This window comes from Balaenoptera acutorostrata, chromosome 9 (genome assembly GCF_949987535.1).
Source record: "Balaenoptera acutorostrata chromosome 9, mBalAcu1.1, whole genome shotgun sequence".
Taxonomy (NCBI): Eukaryota; Metazoa; Chordata; class Mammalia; order Artiodactyla; family Balaenopteridae; genus Balaenoptera; species Balaenoptera acutorostrata.
In genome coordinates, this window is record NC_080072.1 from 65,448,469 (window position 1) to 65,463,568 (window position 15,100).

General features: G+C 36.9%; 1 protein-coding gene across 3 annotated transcripts in view; it reads left to right on the forward strand.

Moving 5' to 3' along the window:
• Positions 1–800: 800 nt before the first annotated feature.
• The window catches only part of EED (embryonic ectoderm development), a 34,322-nt gene continuing 20,022 nt past the window's right edge, over positions 801–15,100 (forward strand). The window contains exons 1-6 of one of the 3 annotated variants that reach the window (XM_028163139.2): positions 801–1,292; positions 6,528–6,680; positions 8,654–8,746; positions 12,329–12,394; positions 13,446–13,571; positions 14,220–14,301. In XM_028163139.2, the coding sequence (XP_028018940.1) occupies positions 1,179–1,292; positions 6,528–6,680; positions 8,654–8,746; positions 12,329–12,394; positions 13,446–13,571; positions 14,220–14,301 (634 nt within the window). In that variant the 5' untranslated portion in view covers positions 801–1,178. The remainder of the gene's footprint in view (positions 1,293–6,527; positions 6,681–8,653; positions 8,747–12,328; positions 12,395–13,445; positions 13,572–14,219; positions 14,302–15,100) is intronic. The other 2 variants (XM_007168494.3, XM_057553331.1) reach the window with 2 other exon arrangements.

Here is a 15,100-nt window from a genome sequence, read left to right on the forward strand (position 1 = left end):
GCCTCTCACTATCGCGGCCTCTCGTTGCGGAGCACAAGCTCCAGATGCGCAGGCTCAGTAGTTGTGGCTCACGGGCCCAGTTGCTCCTTGGCATGTGGGATCTTCCCAGACCAGGGCTCGAACCCGTGTCCCCTGCATTAGCAGGCAGATTCTCAACCACTGCGCCACCAGGGAAGCCCTAGAATTATAATTTTATTATATTCCTACCTAAACCCTACCCAATATTGGTACCAATTGGACGAGGATAATCATTCATCGCAATAAACATTCACTAGAATAAATATTCATCAAGAAACTAGGAGGCATTCAGGGATTATGATTTTGTAGCGTTTAGAAATCCATCCTGGACTACGGAAACCCGGTGGAAGACTACCTGGTTCACAAACAAGATATCAAAGAGGAGGGGCTTGGAGGAGGCGGGTCCGGACAACCAAGCGCGAGAATACGCCCCAGCGCATGCGCACCCATTAGTGGGTAACTCCCATTTGCTAGGTAGGGGAGGAAAGTGAGAAGCAGTCTACAATTTTAAAATTTTTTTTCGCAAACGAAAATTAGATTGTGATCATTTCCGTGAATACTGTGAGAGCGTTATTCTCCGAGTTCAAGATTAAGGACACTTGGCATATACCGCTAAACCAAGAGGTGACTTCTCGTCTCGTCCCCCGTCTCCTGGGACATTGATAGGCTAGTCCATTCCACAGACTTTCGAGTCCTTGCAGCGGGTCGGGGATCGAAGGATTGGGCCAATTGCGGCTGAAACGTCTTTGGAAGGAGGAAGGGGGTGAGGGGGCATCCCTCTGAGTTCCGCCTCTCCTTTTTCGAGGCGGTGGTGGGGAAGGGGGACGTACGAAATATTGCCCTCGAAAGCCAAGGATCACACCTCTCCGTGCAAACTGCCGGGAGGGCGGCGGGAAAAGGGCAAGACGGGAGTGGGGAAAGGGAAGGATCCAGGAAGCCGCGCGGGAGGGCGCGCGCGCGCGCGCCCCTTTTTCAGCAGTGTGGCGGGGTCGCACGCACGCCCGCCTCGGCGGCTGGGCGCGGTTTGCGACAGTGGGGGGAGTGGTGGAGGTGGCGGCGGCAGTGGCAACTTTGCGGCAAGCTCCGGACGGGCTTGCTTGACGGCGGTGTGGCGGAGGCCCCGCCCTAGGCGGCAGGAACCTGGAGGGAGGCGGAGGAATATGTCCGAGAGGGAAGTGTCTACAGCGCCGGCGGGAACAGACATGCCTGCGGCCAAGAAGCAGAAGCTGAGCAGCGACGAGAACAGCAACCCGGACCTCTCTGGAGACGAGAATGTGAGTGCAGCACTGAGCAGTCCGGACGGGACTTTGCAGTGAAAGTTTCAAATTCTTTTTAAACTGTAGGCGCGGGGGCGGGCAGGCGGCTGTGGGGGGAGGGAGAGGTGTCACCCTCTACTCAGGAAAACGCGGGCGTGGAGGAGAGCATCGAACTTGTCTCTACGGGGATTTTGAGCTGCGGCCGAGAGCGAGCGGAAACTTGACGAAGGAGAGTGGTTTAAGAGAGAGAGTGGTGGTGGAGGTCAGAGGGCTCTGAGATCCTTTTGCGTGCATGCGGAGTGTCTGGGCCTTTAGGCAGATTTGGGGAGAGTGCGGATCTGAGATTCCAGTAGTTTAAAAGGCAAGTTAGAGGTTTTTCTAAGACAGTTGGAAGGAGGGGCCAGCGTGTGTTAATGGACTTTTAAAAAAGAATTTAGGGGCTGTGTCACTCTTAGACCCTTACCGACGGTCCAGGATGGGAAGAGTAGCTCTTAGACGTTAGAGATTTCGGTGACTCTTTTAAAGGGGCTTTTGTGTCCGCTCCTGTCTTGTCCGCGGAGAAGGGGCGTGCCTGACAGTCGGCTTCTCTTCAGGAGGAGGAAAATTGAGAGGGTCGTCTACTGACTTGGAGGGGGAAACGACCCTTGAGGAAGGAATGAGAAGGGACAGTTACTCTTTTGTGAGTTTTCACTAAGATAAAGGGGATGACCTGGAAGATTTTAGGCCACTGTGGTCAGGGTAGATGTCTTTAGGTGTGGGCTCGTGGCTTCGCATGTGTAAGGTGTTCTGGAATCAGATTTTTTTTTAAACTCTTAAATGGATCTTGGTAATACTCTAGTCCGTCCCAACAGTTGATCCCAGTGTTTTTAGGTGAGACGCCAGTAATGACCGAACTGACATTAATTTTCAGTTTCATGTTTTAAGTTTATATCCAATAAGGTCAGCAAAATGTCTTCACAGTTCATTCAACGAATTACTCTGAAATGTGAACTCTCCGAGGTAACAACATCTGATTATCTTTTTTAAACCTTTAAAGTGTTATAGGAGGGTGGTGTAAGTTCTTTTTTTTCTCAGTTTAGCTAGTTTTAAGAATAAATGTTTTATCTTACACACCCAGTTCCTAAGTTCTACATCACTGCATCACCGACTGAAGCATGTATATGGCATGGTGTCAAGACCAGAATTTTCACTGAACAGATGGGAAAGAATTCTTTTTGCAGATAGAAGAAAGATATTTGGGAGGTTGTCAGTTTGTGGGATTTGGACTTGAAATTTCTGGAAAGCTTAGGTGTTGAATGTTACTTTAAATCTGTTTTTTTTTTTTTCCTGTTTGTGCTTCCCAATCTTATTATATATTGGGATCTAACATTTTTGACCCTCTTCATTCCAGCCCTGGGTATCTGTTTTATTTCCACCTCTTCTTAAATTTGTCTGGCAGATTAGGTTAGTGACGAGGAGCACAAACTGGATCTGTTAGGTTAAAATCCCCCCTCTACTGCTTACCGGTTGCTTGGTCTTGAGCAAGGTGCTTGACCTAGTTGCCTTAGATTCTTATCTTAAAAATGGGGATAATAACGGTATTTACCTCATGGGATGTTTGTGAGGATTAAATGAGATAATATAGATAAAGTGCTGAAAAGAGTGCCTGCCCCTTAATAAGTACCATACAAGTGTTACTTACTATTCTTTTGTAATCACATTGTCTAGACTTATGTTTCTGGCCCTTCCACATATTAATCAGGCAGAAATGTAATGAAAATGTCAATAACCTATTAGACGGAGGAAAATTTCAGGGGACCAAATAAATTGAAAGGTTATATTCTTTTTACAGACCCTTAAGAGGAATGTACTCCTTGATGCATACTAAAGCTATTCAGAACTAGATGATTGGACTAAGCTGCTGTTTTGGTTCCTCCATTTGGCTGGGACTTTTAACCTTTTTTGTGCCTCGGACACCTTAATGAATCCTGTGAAACCTTCTCAGAATAATAGTTTCAAACGTATAAAATACAATATATAAGATTACAAACAAAATTAGTGATAAAATTATTAAAAAGTTACAGAATTTTTTAAAACAAATTTAAGATTTGTTTTAATAAAGTGCTTTAATGTGAAGTGCTTCTTTATTAGCACATTAAGTAACTAGGTCTAGCAGTGACTCTGATAGTAATGATGGGCATAGACAATTTTTGAGATCTGCAACAACTATAATGTGATATAAAAATACCTGATTTCATTGGTGAGAAAGTCACAGCTACAGTAACATTAGCATGTATGCTGCCTGCATTATAATAGAAGGAAGTAATAGATTTCACTTAAAGATAGTGAATATTAAAATGCAACTTTAAATTTATTTATGTATTTGTTTATATTGCCACGTAAGTTCACAGGTCCTCTGAATTGCATCCAGGGACCCAGATCTAGGACATAGGTTAAGGGAAGCGAGTAGAGAACTCTGTATAAAAATGAGTTCAGAAAAAGCTAACAAGGGCAGTGGTTTTACTCTTGAGGGAGCCAAATAATGACAGGAAGGCCAAAAGCAAGTGGAGGAAAGAATGTGATGTTTTTGAGTTGGAGTAGAGGTAGTCTGAGCGCTTGCTACTGTTAAAGTGAATCAAAGAATTGAAAGGACATTAAAATTTTTTTCAATTGAGGTATAATTGACTAATAACATATTATTTCTGATGCACAACATAATGGTTCGATATTTGTATACATTGCAAAATGATCAGCACAATAAATCTAGTTAACATCTGACCTATTTTAAGTTTGTTTTATATGTATCTGCCATTTTATTAACTTTTTCATATGACTGCAGAGTAGTTAGATTATGGAAGAACTGTTGTCTGGTAGTGAGATCAGAAGGCTGAATCTGGAGACATGTCTTTTGCTTAAGCAGCCTGTGGCAAGATTAAGGGCCAAATTACTATCCCTGTTTCCTTGTTGAGCAAATGCAGATGGTAGTGTCATATCTGTTGCATAGTACCAGTACCATTCTATATTTTGCGGAGGGACCAAGGTGGAAGTCAGCTTGTACACATATTAGATACTTAGGAAAGGTTTGAATTTAAGGATAAAATGAAAGCATTGTGACTGTATTTCATTTCCATTTGACTCTGTTTGATTTCCATTTGATCTTGATTTGCCTATTTCAAGAGATGGGTAAATTAAGTGGTTAAAAGTTTATACACATACACACACACACATACACATACATGTAATGTGCCCCAATTCTTAACAATGTTTTGTGTGGCTTCTTGATTAGCAGTTGGATTTTTAGAATGGAAAGAAGAATTTTCCAGACTGGGAAGAAGCTAGTGAATAAATGTCTAACCATTTTATTATTTCATTTCTCTAGTGTTGAAAGATAATTTTCAGAAAAAGAATAAATTTTCAGAAACATTTTACTCATGTGAGGGAACTGGGCAAGTGTAAGTCAAACGGTACAAATGTATATGGATTAAAGGAATGTAGAGATGAAATTGCAAATGGAGACAAAAACTTCTCTTCAGAGTGAAAGGGAAGACATTTTGAACCTCTACGTTTGGATTATGCACAGTGTAAGAGATGTAAGATTGTTCAAAGGCAGTGAAGGGGGCTAGAATCTGATAACATGGAAGAGCGTGCAGTAGTTACATAGTTTTCCAGTGAGACACAAAATTGTTTTCTACGCTAGGTTTTAACTGTGTAAATACAACTGAAAGGTAGGGAGAAATAGAGATTAACAGTGATTTCAGGACTTCCCCGGTGGTCCAGTGGGTAAGAATCTGAACTCCCAATGTGGGGGTCCGAGTTCAGTTTCCGGTCAAGGAACTAGATCCCACATGCATGCCACAACTAAGACCCTGGGCAGCCTAAATAAATAAATAAATAAATATTAAAGCAACAACAACAACAAAAAACCCAGTGATTTCAACCTAGGAACTGAACTCTTAAAGTTTTACATTTCTATATCTATAAAAGCTGATTATATTTACATTAAATTACAGTGTAGATATTGGGCATTACTGTGTGCCATCTATCCACTTCATTCTCTTTTTTCACCCTAGATAACCAGTATATTTTAGAATGATTTGTGTATTTTTTTTAAAAGCGTTCCATTTTGGTAGGAACCATTCATTTTGAAAAACCACCCCTAAGAACTACTGTATAATACCGTATAGTTTTTAAGTGAATTAATATGAATTTTTAATATACTTTTTGATACTCCAGTTAATTTTTAACGTTCTGTAATATCATAAAACCAACTTTAGGAAGCAGTAATTTAAAAATAACCTCTAAGACAATGGTTCCTAATAAGTGTTCTCATAGATGTTAATAGGCACTCCATGAAAAAAAGCTTCCTCTGGAATGAATTTAGTAACTACTGCCCTAAGGTGATATAGGTTTAAATAAATCTCTTTATTCCAAGGAACACTTTGGAATGTGTAATGAAAGGAGGTAGTGAAATCCTCTTCTCAGAGTAGAGGACCATTAATATAGCTTGTGGACTGGAAACAGGGTATAAATTAGGTGAATTTTCAAGGTTTCCTGCAGTCATTTCTACATTTGGAAGGATTTTACTTTACAGTGAGTTTTTGGAGCTCTGTTGTATGAGTATTTTAGAGCTATGAGTCAAATTTCACTTGTATATAGCACATAACATGTAGAACCTAAAAAAATTCTAAATGGTTTAAGTGTTATAAATAAGCAGAGTTTGAATGATAATCAGGATTTTCATCTAAAGTAGGAAGCACTAACACTGTAGCCTCAAACGGCCACCCACTCCCATGCTCCAAACTGAGCAGCAGTCAAATAAATTATGAAGACATGTAGGTCAGTCAGATTTAGGAGTCATAGCTTTTGGTTTTGAATCCCAGCAGCCCTAACCAGCAAGACACCATTTAGGCTCTCTAAGCAACACTTCCTTATCTAACAGTACCTTGTATGAAGAGCAGTAATGATGAAGTGAGGCAATGCAGTAAAGTGGCTGGCACAGACCAGTGCCTTGTTATTTAAAGGCAGTGTTATTCTTGCCATTAGCATCATCATGGTTAGCTTTTTTTGTTTATATTTTTGCTGAAATATCAAATATCCACAAATCCTAATGTGTTTGTGTTTTATTCTTGTTTGGAGACAAGAATAAATTTCTTCATTTCTTGCAGGATTTATTAATTAATTCTTTTAGGCCAGTCAGTAGCTACCCAGTATGAACTCATTTCCTAAGTACAGTATTGCTGTTTCATATAATTTTTTCTGATTTGCTGCTCATAGGATGATGCTGTCAGTATAGAAAGTGGTACAAACACTGAACGCCCTGATACACCTACAAATACGCCAAACGCGCCTGGAAGGAAAAGTTGGGGGAAGGGAAAATGGAAGTCAAAGAAATGCAAATATTCTTTCAAATGTGTAAATAGTCTCAAGGTATGTACAGAAAGACACAGTCTATGTGCTGAATGATGGGCTCCAGAGTTATTTCTCAGTGGTAAACATTTTATGCTCAAGATACTCTGTCAAGTTAAAAATATTATAAAATTATAATAACCTGAAGTTTTGTTTGTAGGGCAGACTGCATAGTTATTATAATCCATTCCACATTTGTTTAGCTTTTTTTTTGTTTGTTTTACATTAGATGGGTAGTACCTAGTATTGCATCTGGTTTTTCTTTACTGTTTTTATTGATTTTGAGAAATGTTACTCTTCATATTTTGGTAAAACTTAAAAGCATAAGCCACTTCCTGGTACCTGTTACTGAAAAAAACTGAATGTGACTCATTAACTTTGAGTTAACATAAATTGAAACAGATGTCTTACTTTGTGCAGTCTTTAAAAATTTAACTCTTTTATTTGTGATTGTTTTCAAAGAAAAAGTAGAAATTTAAAATTTTTTTGAATATTCAATATTTGGAAAAAATAATAGGTTGGAGTTATTTATATTACTGCCTTCCTCAATAATCTTTTTATTTTTAAAAAGGATTACTGATATTTACTTTAAATGTTTTACATGTATTCATTTCCTGTTTTTTAAATTTGGGGGTGTTTTTCCTGTGCTGAGCAAAAATATGCATTATATTATCTTATACATATGTTAGATAGATTCTTTTTAAAATATCTAAATATACTTTAAAGTCTTCGGAAAGCATAAGAAGCTATGGCTTTATGGAAATTATTTTCCTGTCTATGTAGCAAAATTCATTGCTCAGTGTGTCAAATTATACTGTCTTAAAAGGAGGAAAATTAATCTCAGTGGTGGTGGTTTTTTTTTTTTTTTCCTTCTTCTAAAGCAAAGTGTCCATTGTAGTTTCATGTTAATATTTAGGTATATTAACCTGTTTTTACGTAGTATATCTGGAAGGTGGTTTTAACTGCTATTTGGATATTTTGATTAAATATTTCCAAAGCCTAAAGCTATGGCTTTTTAAAGGATAAGAAATGAATGTTGTTATACTTTAAAAGTGAAAACAGTGCCTTAAAGTGAATATGAAAGTTACTATTAAACACCAGGAGATTGCCAGTATAATCCTAAGGCTGAAAAATAACTTTGTGAACAAAACTGAATACTTGTAGCACAGGGAACTCTGCTCAATATTCTGTGGTGGCCTAAATGGGAAAAGAATTTGAAAAAGCTGTATATGTATGGCTGAATCACTTTGCTGTGCACCTGAAACTAATACAACATTGTTAATCAACTCTACTCCAATGTAAAATAAAAATTTAAAAAAACCCTGAATACTTGTTTTTTGTACATCTCCTTATAGCCTCCTGGTAACTGTGACGTTACAGCCCACTGCCTCCCCTGGCCCCCACTGTTCAAGTATTCTTGTTCATTATAAAACTTCTTGGGTTGTTTTTCTTTTAGGACCCAAATTCAAGGTTATTTAAAGTTGTTTTTATAGAACTGTAGAAAGCAGTGATTTGAATGGAGTCTGATATGCTTCACTGTACGAGGGAAATTAAACCTAATAAAGTTTAATGAGTACTGGAGAAACTATATTAACTGTTAGGTTATTTGTTATTTCAGAAAAATAAATTGTGTCCTTATGTCCTAAGGGATTAAATGCCTTTGCCACAATTATCCATTTTATTTTGATTCAGAAGCGTGCAGTTGGGTTTAAGAATATAGAAGGCAACTATCAAAGTATTTTCATTGATGAATACTTGTTACCTAACCTCTGATTTAAATCTTTAATTGTTATAAAGCTTTATCATGCACCAGTATTTTAAAATGTGAAAACTGGACTAACAGATACCTTTTAAGTGTCAAAAGTCAGTTTATGTATGATATATAAAATTGCAGCTTGCATTTTAGAAAAAAGTTACAATGGGAATGGTCAGTTTAGTACCATTTTTGGTTTCTAAAATATATTAATTTTTCTTATTTCTTGGTTATTTTATAGGAAGATCATAATCAACCATTGTTTGGAGTTCAGTTTAACTGGCACAGTAAAGAAGGAGATCCATTAGTGTTTGCAACTGTAGGAAGCAACAGAGTGAGTGTTAAGGGGACTGTTTGGCATTTGGCTTATCAGAGTCTGGTGTTAATACAACATTGAAGTGTAATGATTTTGAAGTAAACTTTGTATAGCTGGTTTGACAATATTCCTTATGTAAAAGTGAAGCATTCTAGAAACTGACAAAATTAAAAGTAATATTCATGACTGAAAATATATCTTTATTTCATATATACTCCCAATTGTTCATGAAACAGGTTTCTATTTACATTTTGTACTCATAAATATTTTGTTTTGAGTGGCTGAAAAAATTGACCTTGCTTTTTAGAAGTGGCTGTAACAGTTGTTTGTCAATTTAGGGTAAGAAGTCTGTGATTTCTTAAAAATAATAAACATAATTAATTGCTCTCTGTAAATGGAAAGCGTAAATCCAGTGGATTTATGTAATAGTTACTGAAAATATTTTAATTATATGCAATAAACATTTGTTTTGAATTGTTTTTATTTTAGGAAGCCAGAGTATCTTGAACTGAGAGAATGCATGGAAAAAACCATGCTGGGCATGTTTTGATGTAAATGGTTATTTAACTTTTTAGTTAAACCTGGGGCTGAAACAGTGGATTGCAAAGACTTGTTTATTTCCATTCACTTCTAAATGAATGGGAAAAAGGATGATTCCCTAGTGCTTACCAGGGAGAATCAGGAGTTTTCTGTTTATCTGAAATCACTTCGGAAAAATTGTCCTCCGGATAAGTCTTTACTGTATTAGCTGACATTCTGCTTATTCATTAGTACTGTACTAAGAGTTATGAGAAATAACAGAGAAATAGATTGGCGTATTTGGAAAAGAAAGATGGAAGAAATTGACTAATTGGTATAGATTGACAATAAACAAAGTCACTTTTTTTACCTTTAGCACAAGAGGGGAGGGAAAGGAGGTGAATCTGAGAGGTGTTCCATAAGTTATTTTAATTGAGTGAAATTAAATTTTATGCTTCTTTAGTAATTGTGCTAAGCTTTTTAGAGAAATAAAAGACCATGGTTTTTAATGCACGCCGTTTCCTATATTTGTTTGCTGTTTTAGTGTTAGTATTCTGTTCTCAATCAAAACTAACTTGGGAGTTGTCAGCTGAGTATTTTTCAAATGTCAGCATATTTCCAAGCTTTTTTCCTTTTTTATTCTGAAAGTTTGAGGATCATACAAATACACATGCATCTATTCTGGGCTAGAACTTTGCTATTCCTGTTTTCTAAAAAGTAAAATTTGGCTTTAAGTAATTTCCTGGAAGTCTTTAAGGAAGTTTTAATTACATTTAAGGCTCTGTTGCTTTTACTGGTCATTGAAGTTATGAAAATTTGAAACTCAATACTCAAGTTGATAACCTGGGATAACAGGTTTTTTTGGTGTTTAGCCAAATATAGGTTATGATATGTAGCTTGACAACAACAATTCAGGGGGAAATTGATGTAGTTTGAAGAAGAAATTAAGGTTATTTTTTCCGAAAATTGGGAACATAATCCATTAATTCATTTGAATCCACTTTTAAGACATCACTGTAAGCCTGATTATACTTCACTAACTTCACCATCATATTAGTATAATTAGAATTAGTATAATTTGTGCTCCAGTATGCTTATTGTAATGTTCCAGGCTTTCTAACAAAAAGAATCCCTGTTCTCATTTAAAATGACATTGAATTATACATTACTGAATTATAAAAAGCTCTGCTGTTTGGACTTCTTTTTTTAAAAAAAGAAAGAAAAGTAAAACAAAATAATCTTTTAAGCCAACCTAGTTAGCATCCATATAAGGAATTTTTTTAGAATATTAATGTAGAAATTATCTTATTAATAGGTGATGATAGATGATTTAAAGGATCTTTATAGAGTTCTTATAGACTCTTATTAAGATTAATAACAGGTTATTGCTAACATGACTAAGCTGTAAGAAGAATGGAAAGAAATTTATAAAAAATTTAGTATTATAGAGTAAGCCTTCTGTATCTGTGGGTTCCACATCCGCAGATTCAACCAAGTGTGGATCAAAAATATTCAGAAAAGAAAATTCCAGAAAGTTCCAAAAGCAGAACTTGAATTTGCTTTGTGCTGGCAACTATTTATATAGCATTTACATTGTATTAGATGTCATAGTGGTCTAGAGATGACTTAAAGTATATGGGAGGATGTGTGAAGTTATATGCATACACTATGCCATTTTATATAAGGAACTTGAGCATCCTCGGATTTTGGTATCTGTGGGGAGTTCTGGAAGCAATCCCCGGCAGATACCAAGGGACAACTGTACATAATTGAATAAAGTGTATATATTATTAGAATATGTGACGAAAAGGCCACTGTATATCAGAAAGTTAATATTTGATGAGCAATGTCCATGAGAAAATTATTAGGCAAATTTTAGATTTTCTTTTTTTTTTTTTTTAATTTAATTAATTAATTTATTTTTGGTTGCATTGGGTCTTCGTTGCTGCGTGTGGGCTTTCTCTAGTTGTGGCGAGCAGGGGCTACTCTTTGTTGCGGTGTGCGGGCTTCTCATTGCAGTGGCTTCTCTTTTTGCAGAGTGCGGGCTCTAGGCACGCGGGCTTCAGTAGTTGTAGCACACGGGCTTCAGTACTTGTGGCTCCGGGCTCTAGAGCACAGGCTCAGTAGTTGTGGCGCACAGGCTTTGTTGCTCCATGGCATGTGGGATCTTCCTGAACCAGGGTTTGAACCTGTGTCCCCTGCATTGGCAGGCGGATTCTTAACCACTGCGCCACCAGGGAAGTCCTAGATTTTCTTTTTTTTTCTTTTTTTCTTTTTTTTAAAATTAATTAATTTATTTATGGCTGTGTTGGGTCTTCGCCTCTGTGCAAGGGCTTTCTCTAGTTGTGGCGAGTGGGGGCCACCCTTCATCGCGGTGCGCGGGCCTCTCACTGTCGCGGCCTCTCTTGTGGAGCACAAGCTCCACACACGCAGGCTCAGTAGTTGTGGCTCACGGGCCTAGTTGCTCCGCGGCATGTGGGATCTTCCCAGACCAGGGCTCAAACCCGTGTCCCCTGCACTGGCAAGCAGATTCTCAACCACTGTGCCACCAGGGAAGCCCTAGATTTTCTTATATGTAATTAATAATGCTCTAAAACTATCCAAAGACTTTATATCTTTAAAAGAGGATAAACCACGGGAATTCCCTGATGGTCCAGTGATTGGGACTCCCTGCCATAGGCCTGGGTTCAATCCCTGGTCAGGGAACTGGGATCCTGCAAGCCTTGTGGTGCAGCCAAAAAAAAAAAAAAAAGATAAACTACAATTTTAGGGAGTAGTTATACTTTACTGTGAGGTATTCAACTTTATTTACTTGGAAGAGTTGGTGCAATTACATGGATGAGATAAAAGTTGAAAACATTGGAAATAGAAACCATTATTATTACTGTAGTATTTAATATATTCTGGAAATTGTGTGATGCATTAGGCTTTACAATAGTTTCCTTAAGTTTAAAGGAGCTCTTTTAAAGCAGTAGTTTCTGTAGCAGCTTTGAGTTACATTTGTGACTAAAATATGTTCAAAAGCTGAAGAGTGTGTTTCTACATTTGAGATAAAATTTACTGTATTTTTGTTTTCATTAGGTTACCTTATATGAATGTCACTCACAAGGAGAAATCCGGTTGTTGCAATCTTATGTGGATGCTGATGTATCCTTTCCTGGGTTTTCAATATTGTTGGCTAAAGAAATTGACTTTCAATAAGTACCCCAAAACTTTTGTAAATTAGTTCTCTAAAGTTACATTGTCCTTTCTTAACTTTAACCAATGCTATTCCTTCACTGTCACCCAAAAGATTCTTAGTATCTAGTTTTCCTGATTCCTAGAAAGCCATTGTAGGGTGGATATGAAGGAGGACAGTGTGCGTGTCTGGAGATGAGCATTGGAAATCCTGTAATAGAAAATGATAGCAGAAACTTCCTGTTTCTTTGACCTTGCTTGGAATTTTATCATTTCAGGGCAGTTATATTGGTGAACTTGGGTTAATCAGAAGCTGTGCCTGGCAGTCATACCGAGTATTTGGTCATCAAAGCCTACAGGGAAAAAATAAACATGTGCAATTTGTTTAGGAAATACTGTAAAACATGGGTTTATGAAGAAAAAGCTTTAAAAAGCCAAAGGGTACAACAGTCAAAGTTTGGTGATAAGACTTCTTCCAGATCCATTTGAAAAAGCTAGCAAATAAGAAAAAGCAGGAACATTTAGTCTTCCCTTAGGTGATAAGAAAAGAAGTGACCTGTAGCCCGTATTGGGAAGGTCTCACACAGGAAAAGGTGGAAAACTGAACAGTTATTGATCTTTATCTAGAGGCACATAGAGTTACTGAGATAGAGCCAGGATCAGCAAATTACAGCCTATAGAGCTGGCCACCTGTTTTTGTAAATAAATTTTTATTTGGGACACAACCATGCCCATTCATTTACACATTGGCTATGGCTGCTTTCAAAAGACAGAGGTAAATAGTTGTGCAAACAGCAAAATAGTAATCAAATCTGAGTGGAAGGACTGGATTTGTTTGATCATTTGGTGTAGATTTTAGACCTAAAATCTCCATTGGTTAAACCTGGTAGTGTAAAGAAAAATGGGAACTTCTTTGTCAAAAACTTCAGCAGTTCTCTGGAGGTTTTTGTGAATAGTATTGTGATCATTGATGTGTTTGCTTTTCAAAAACAAATTATATTTCTTAACTGGCATTTCTTAGGCTGATGAGAACTTTTACACTTGTGCATGGACATATGATAGCAATACAAGCCATCCTCTGCTAGCTGTAGCTGGATCTAGAGGCATAATTAGGATAATTAATCCCATAACAATGCAATGCATAAAGGTGGGTTTTCTTGTTAAATTACAGATCTGCTTTTTGTTGAATGCACACCTGCAAAAGCTTGTCATGTTGAATTTAAAACAGAGTCAATGTCTGTGCAATTTCTAATTTGGTTTGTACTTTGCCTATTGCTTCATTTAGACAAGTCTCTTGAGACCTTTGTCACACTTGGGTAATGCAAATTAAGGAATAAATGGGAAAATTTTATCATTTGAACTATTTTCTTTTAAAATAATTTCTGTCCTTTTGTCTTGCTTTAGTCTGAGAGGCTTTAAATGAACAATAAGAAAAGAGTGAGCTCATTTTCCAAAATCCCCTAAATAGGGGGTATAGAGTCAAGAGCGCCTTGTAAAGAACTGAAAAGTGAAGCCTTGGAAGTTGATACTAAAAGAAATTTCACAAATCACTTTAACCTTGGGGGTACATTAGAATCATCTGATAATCTTTTAAATCCTTGCTGTGGCTCAGAATATCTGCAAATGGGACTTGAACATCTTTTATTTTTCCTTCAAGTTGGGTGCTTTTAATATGCAGCCAAGGTTGAGAACCGCTACTTCAAGTGAAACTATTTTTCCATTCTCCTAAGATTAATGAAAAAGAATTTATTGATTTTTATATGAAAGTTGAAGAAATGTTTTAAATTTATTATAGCACTATGTTGGCCATGGAAATGCTATCAATGAGCTGAAATTCCATCCAAGAGATCCAAATCTTCTCCTGTCAGTAAGTAAAGGTAAGAGAAGCATATGTTTCTTTAGTTCTATTATTTGGGAGTGAGTTTTTTATTTTAGGGACAAACTGTTCTCAAGAAAAAAGCCAAATTTAAAAAGAAGTAAGTTTTAGAAAAATCTTAGGCTACATTAGCATCTCCAAACCAAGAATTGGAGGATGGGACCTTGAAATACACTGTTAACATACAATGTAAATAAAATAATTGGTACTGAGGATTAAGTGTGTATTACCCTTATTTACCATATTGCATTATGATAGTTTTAGAACTTTATCTGCAATTGAATTATCATATTAAGCTTCATTAATTTTAAGTGGCAGATCACCAAAGTTATGACATTTTTAATAGTTTGAAGGTAGTTTTGCAAATGATCTTACCATTCTTTCCAATCATGTAGTAAGAAATAATGCATCTGAAGATCGATATTGCTTTTTTTTGACTCTCTCTATGTAAAACTTTTGTTTTATAAAGGATTCCCTGTAGAATTCCTTAAAATGCTAAGTTATCCAGCATAAGCTCTTTGAAATTTTTCCCTTATGTATAAAGAGAAAGCATTGCTTTGCTCTGTATGGCTATGTCAGCATTATAAGTTTATTCTGGGTTCAGACAGTCCTCTTAATCATTCTTAATCATTTCTGAGCTCTCTAAAATGATTTGGGTTGTTCTTATCTCTACATTCTGTTTTCGATTGCCCTTTCTCATTTCATTTCTACATTATTATTCTAGTCAAGTTTATTCTTTTAATGGCTTGTCACACCGATAACCTAACCCCCACAATCTGCTCATATTAAAAGATGTCCTC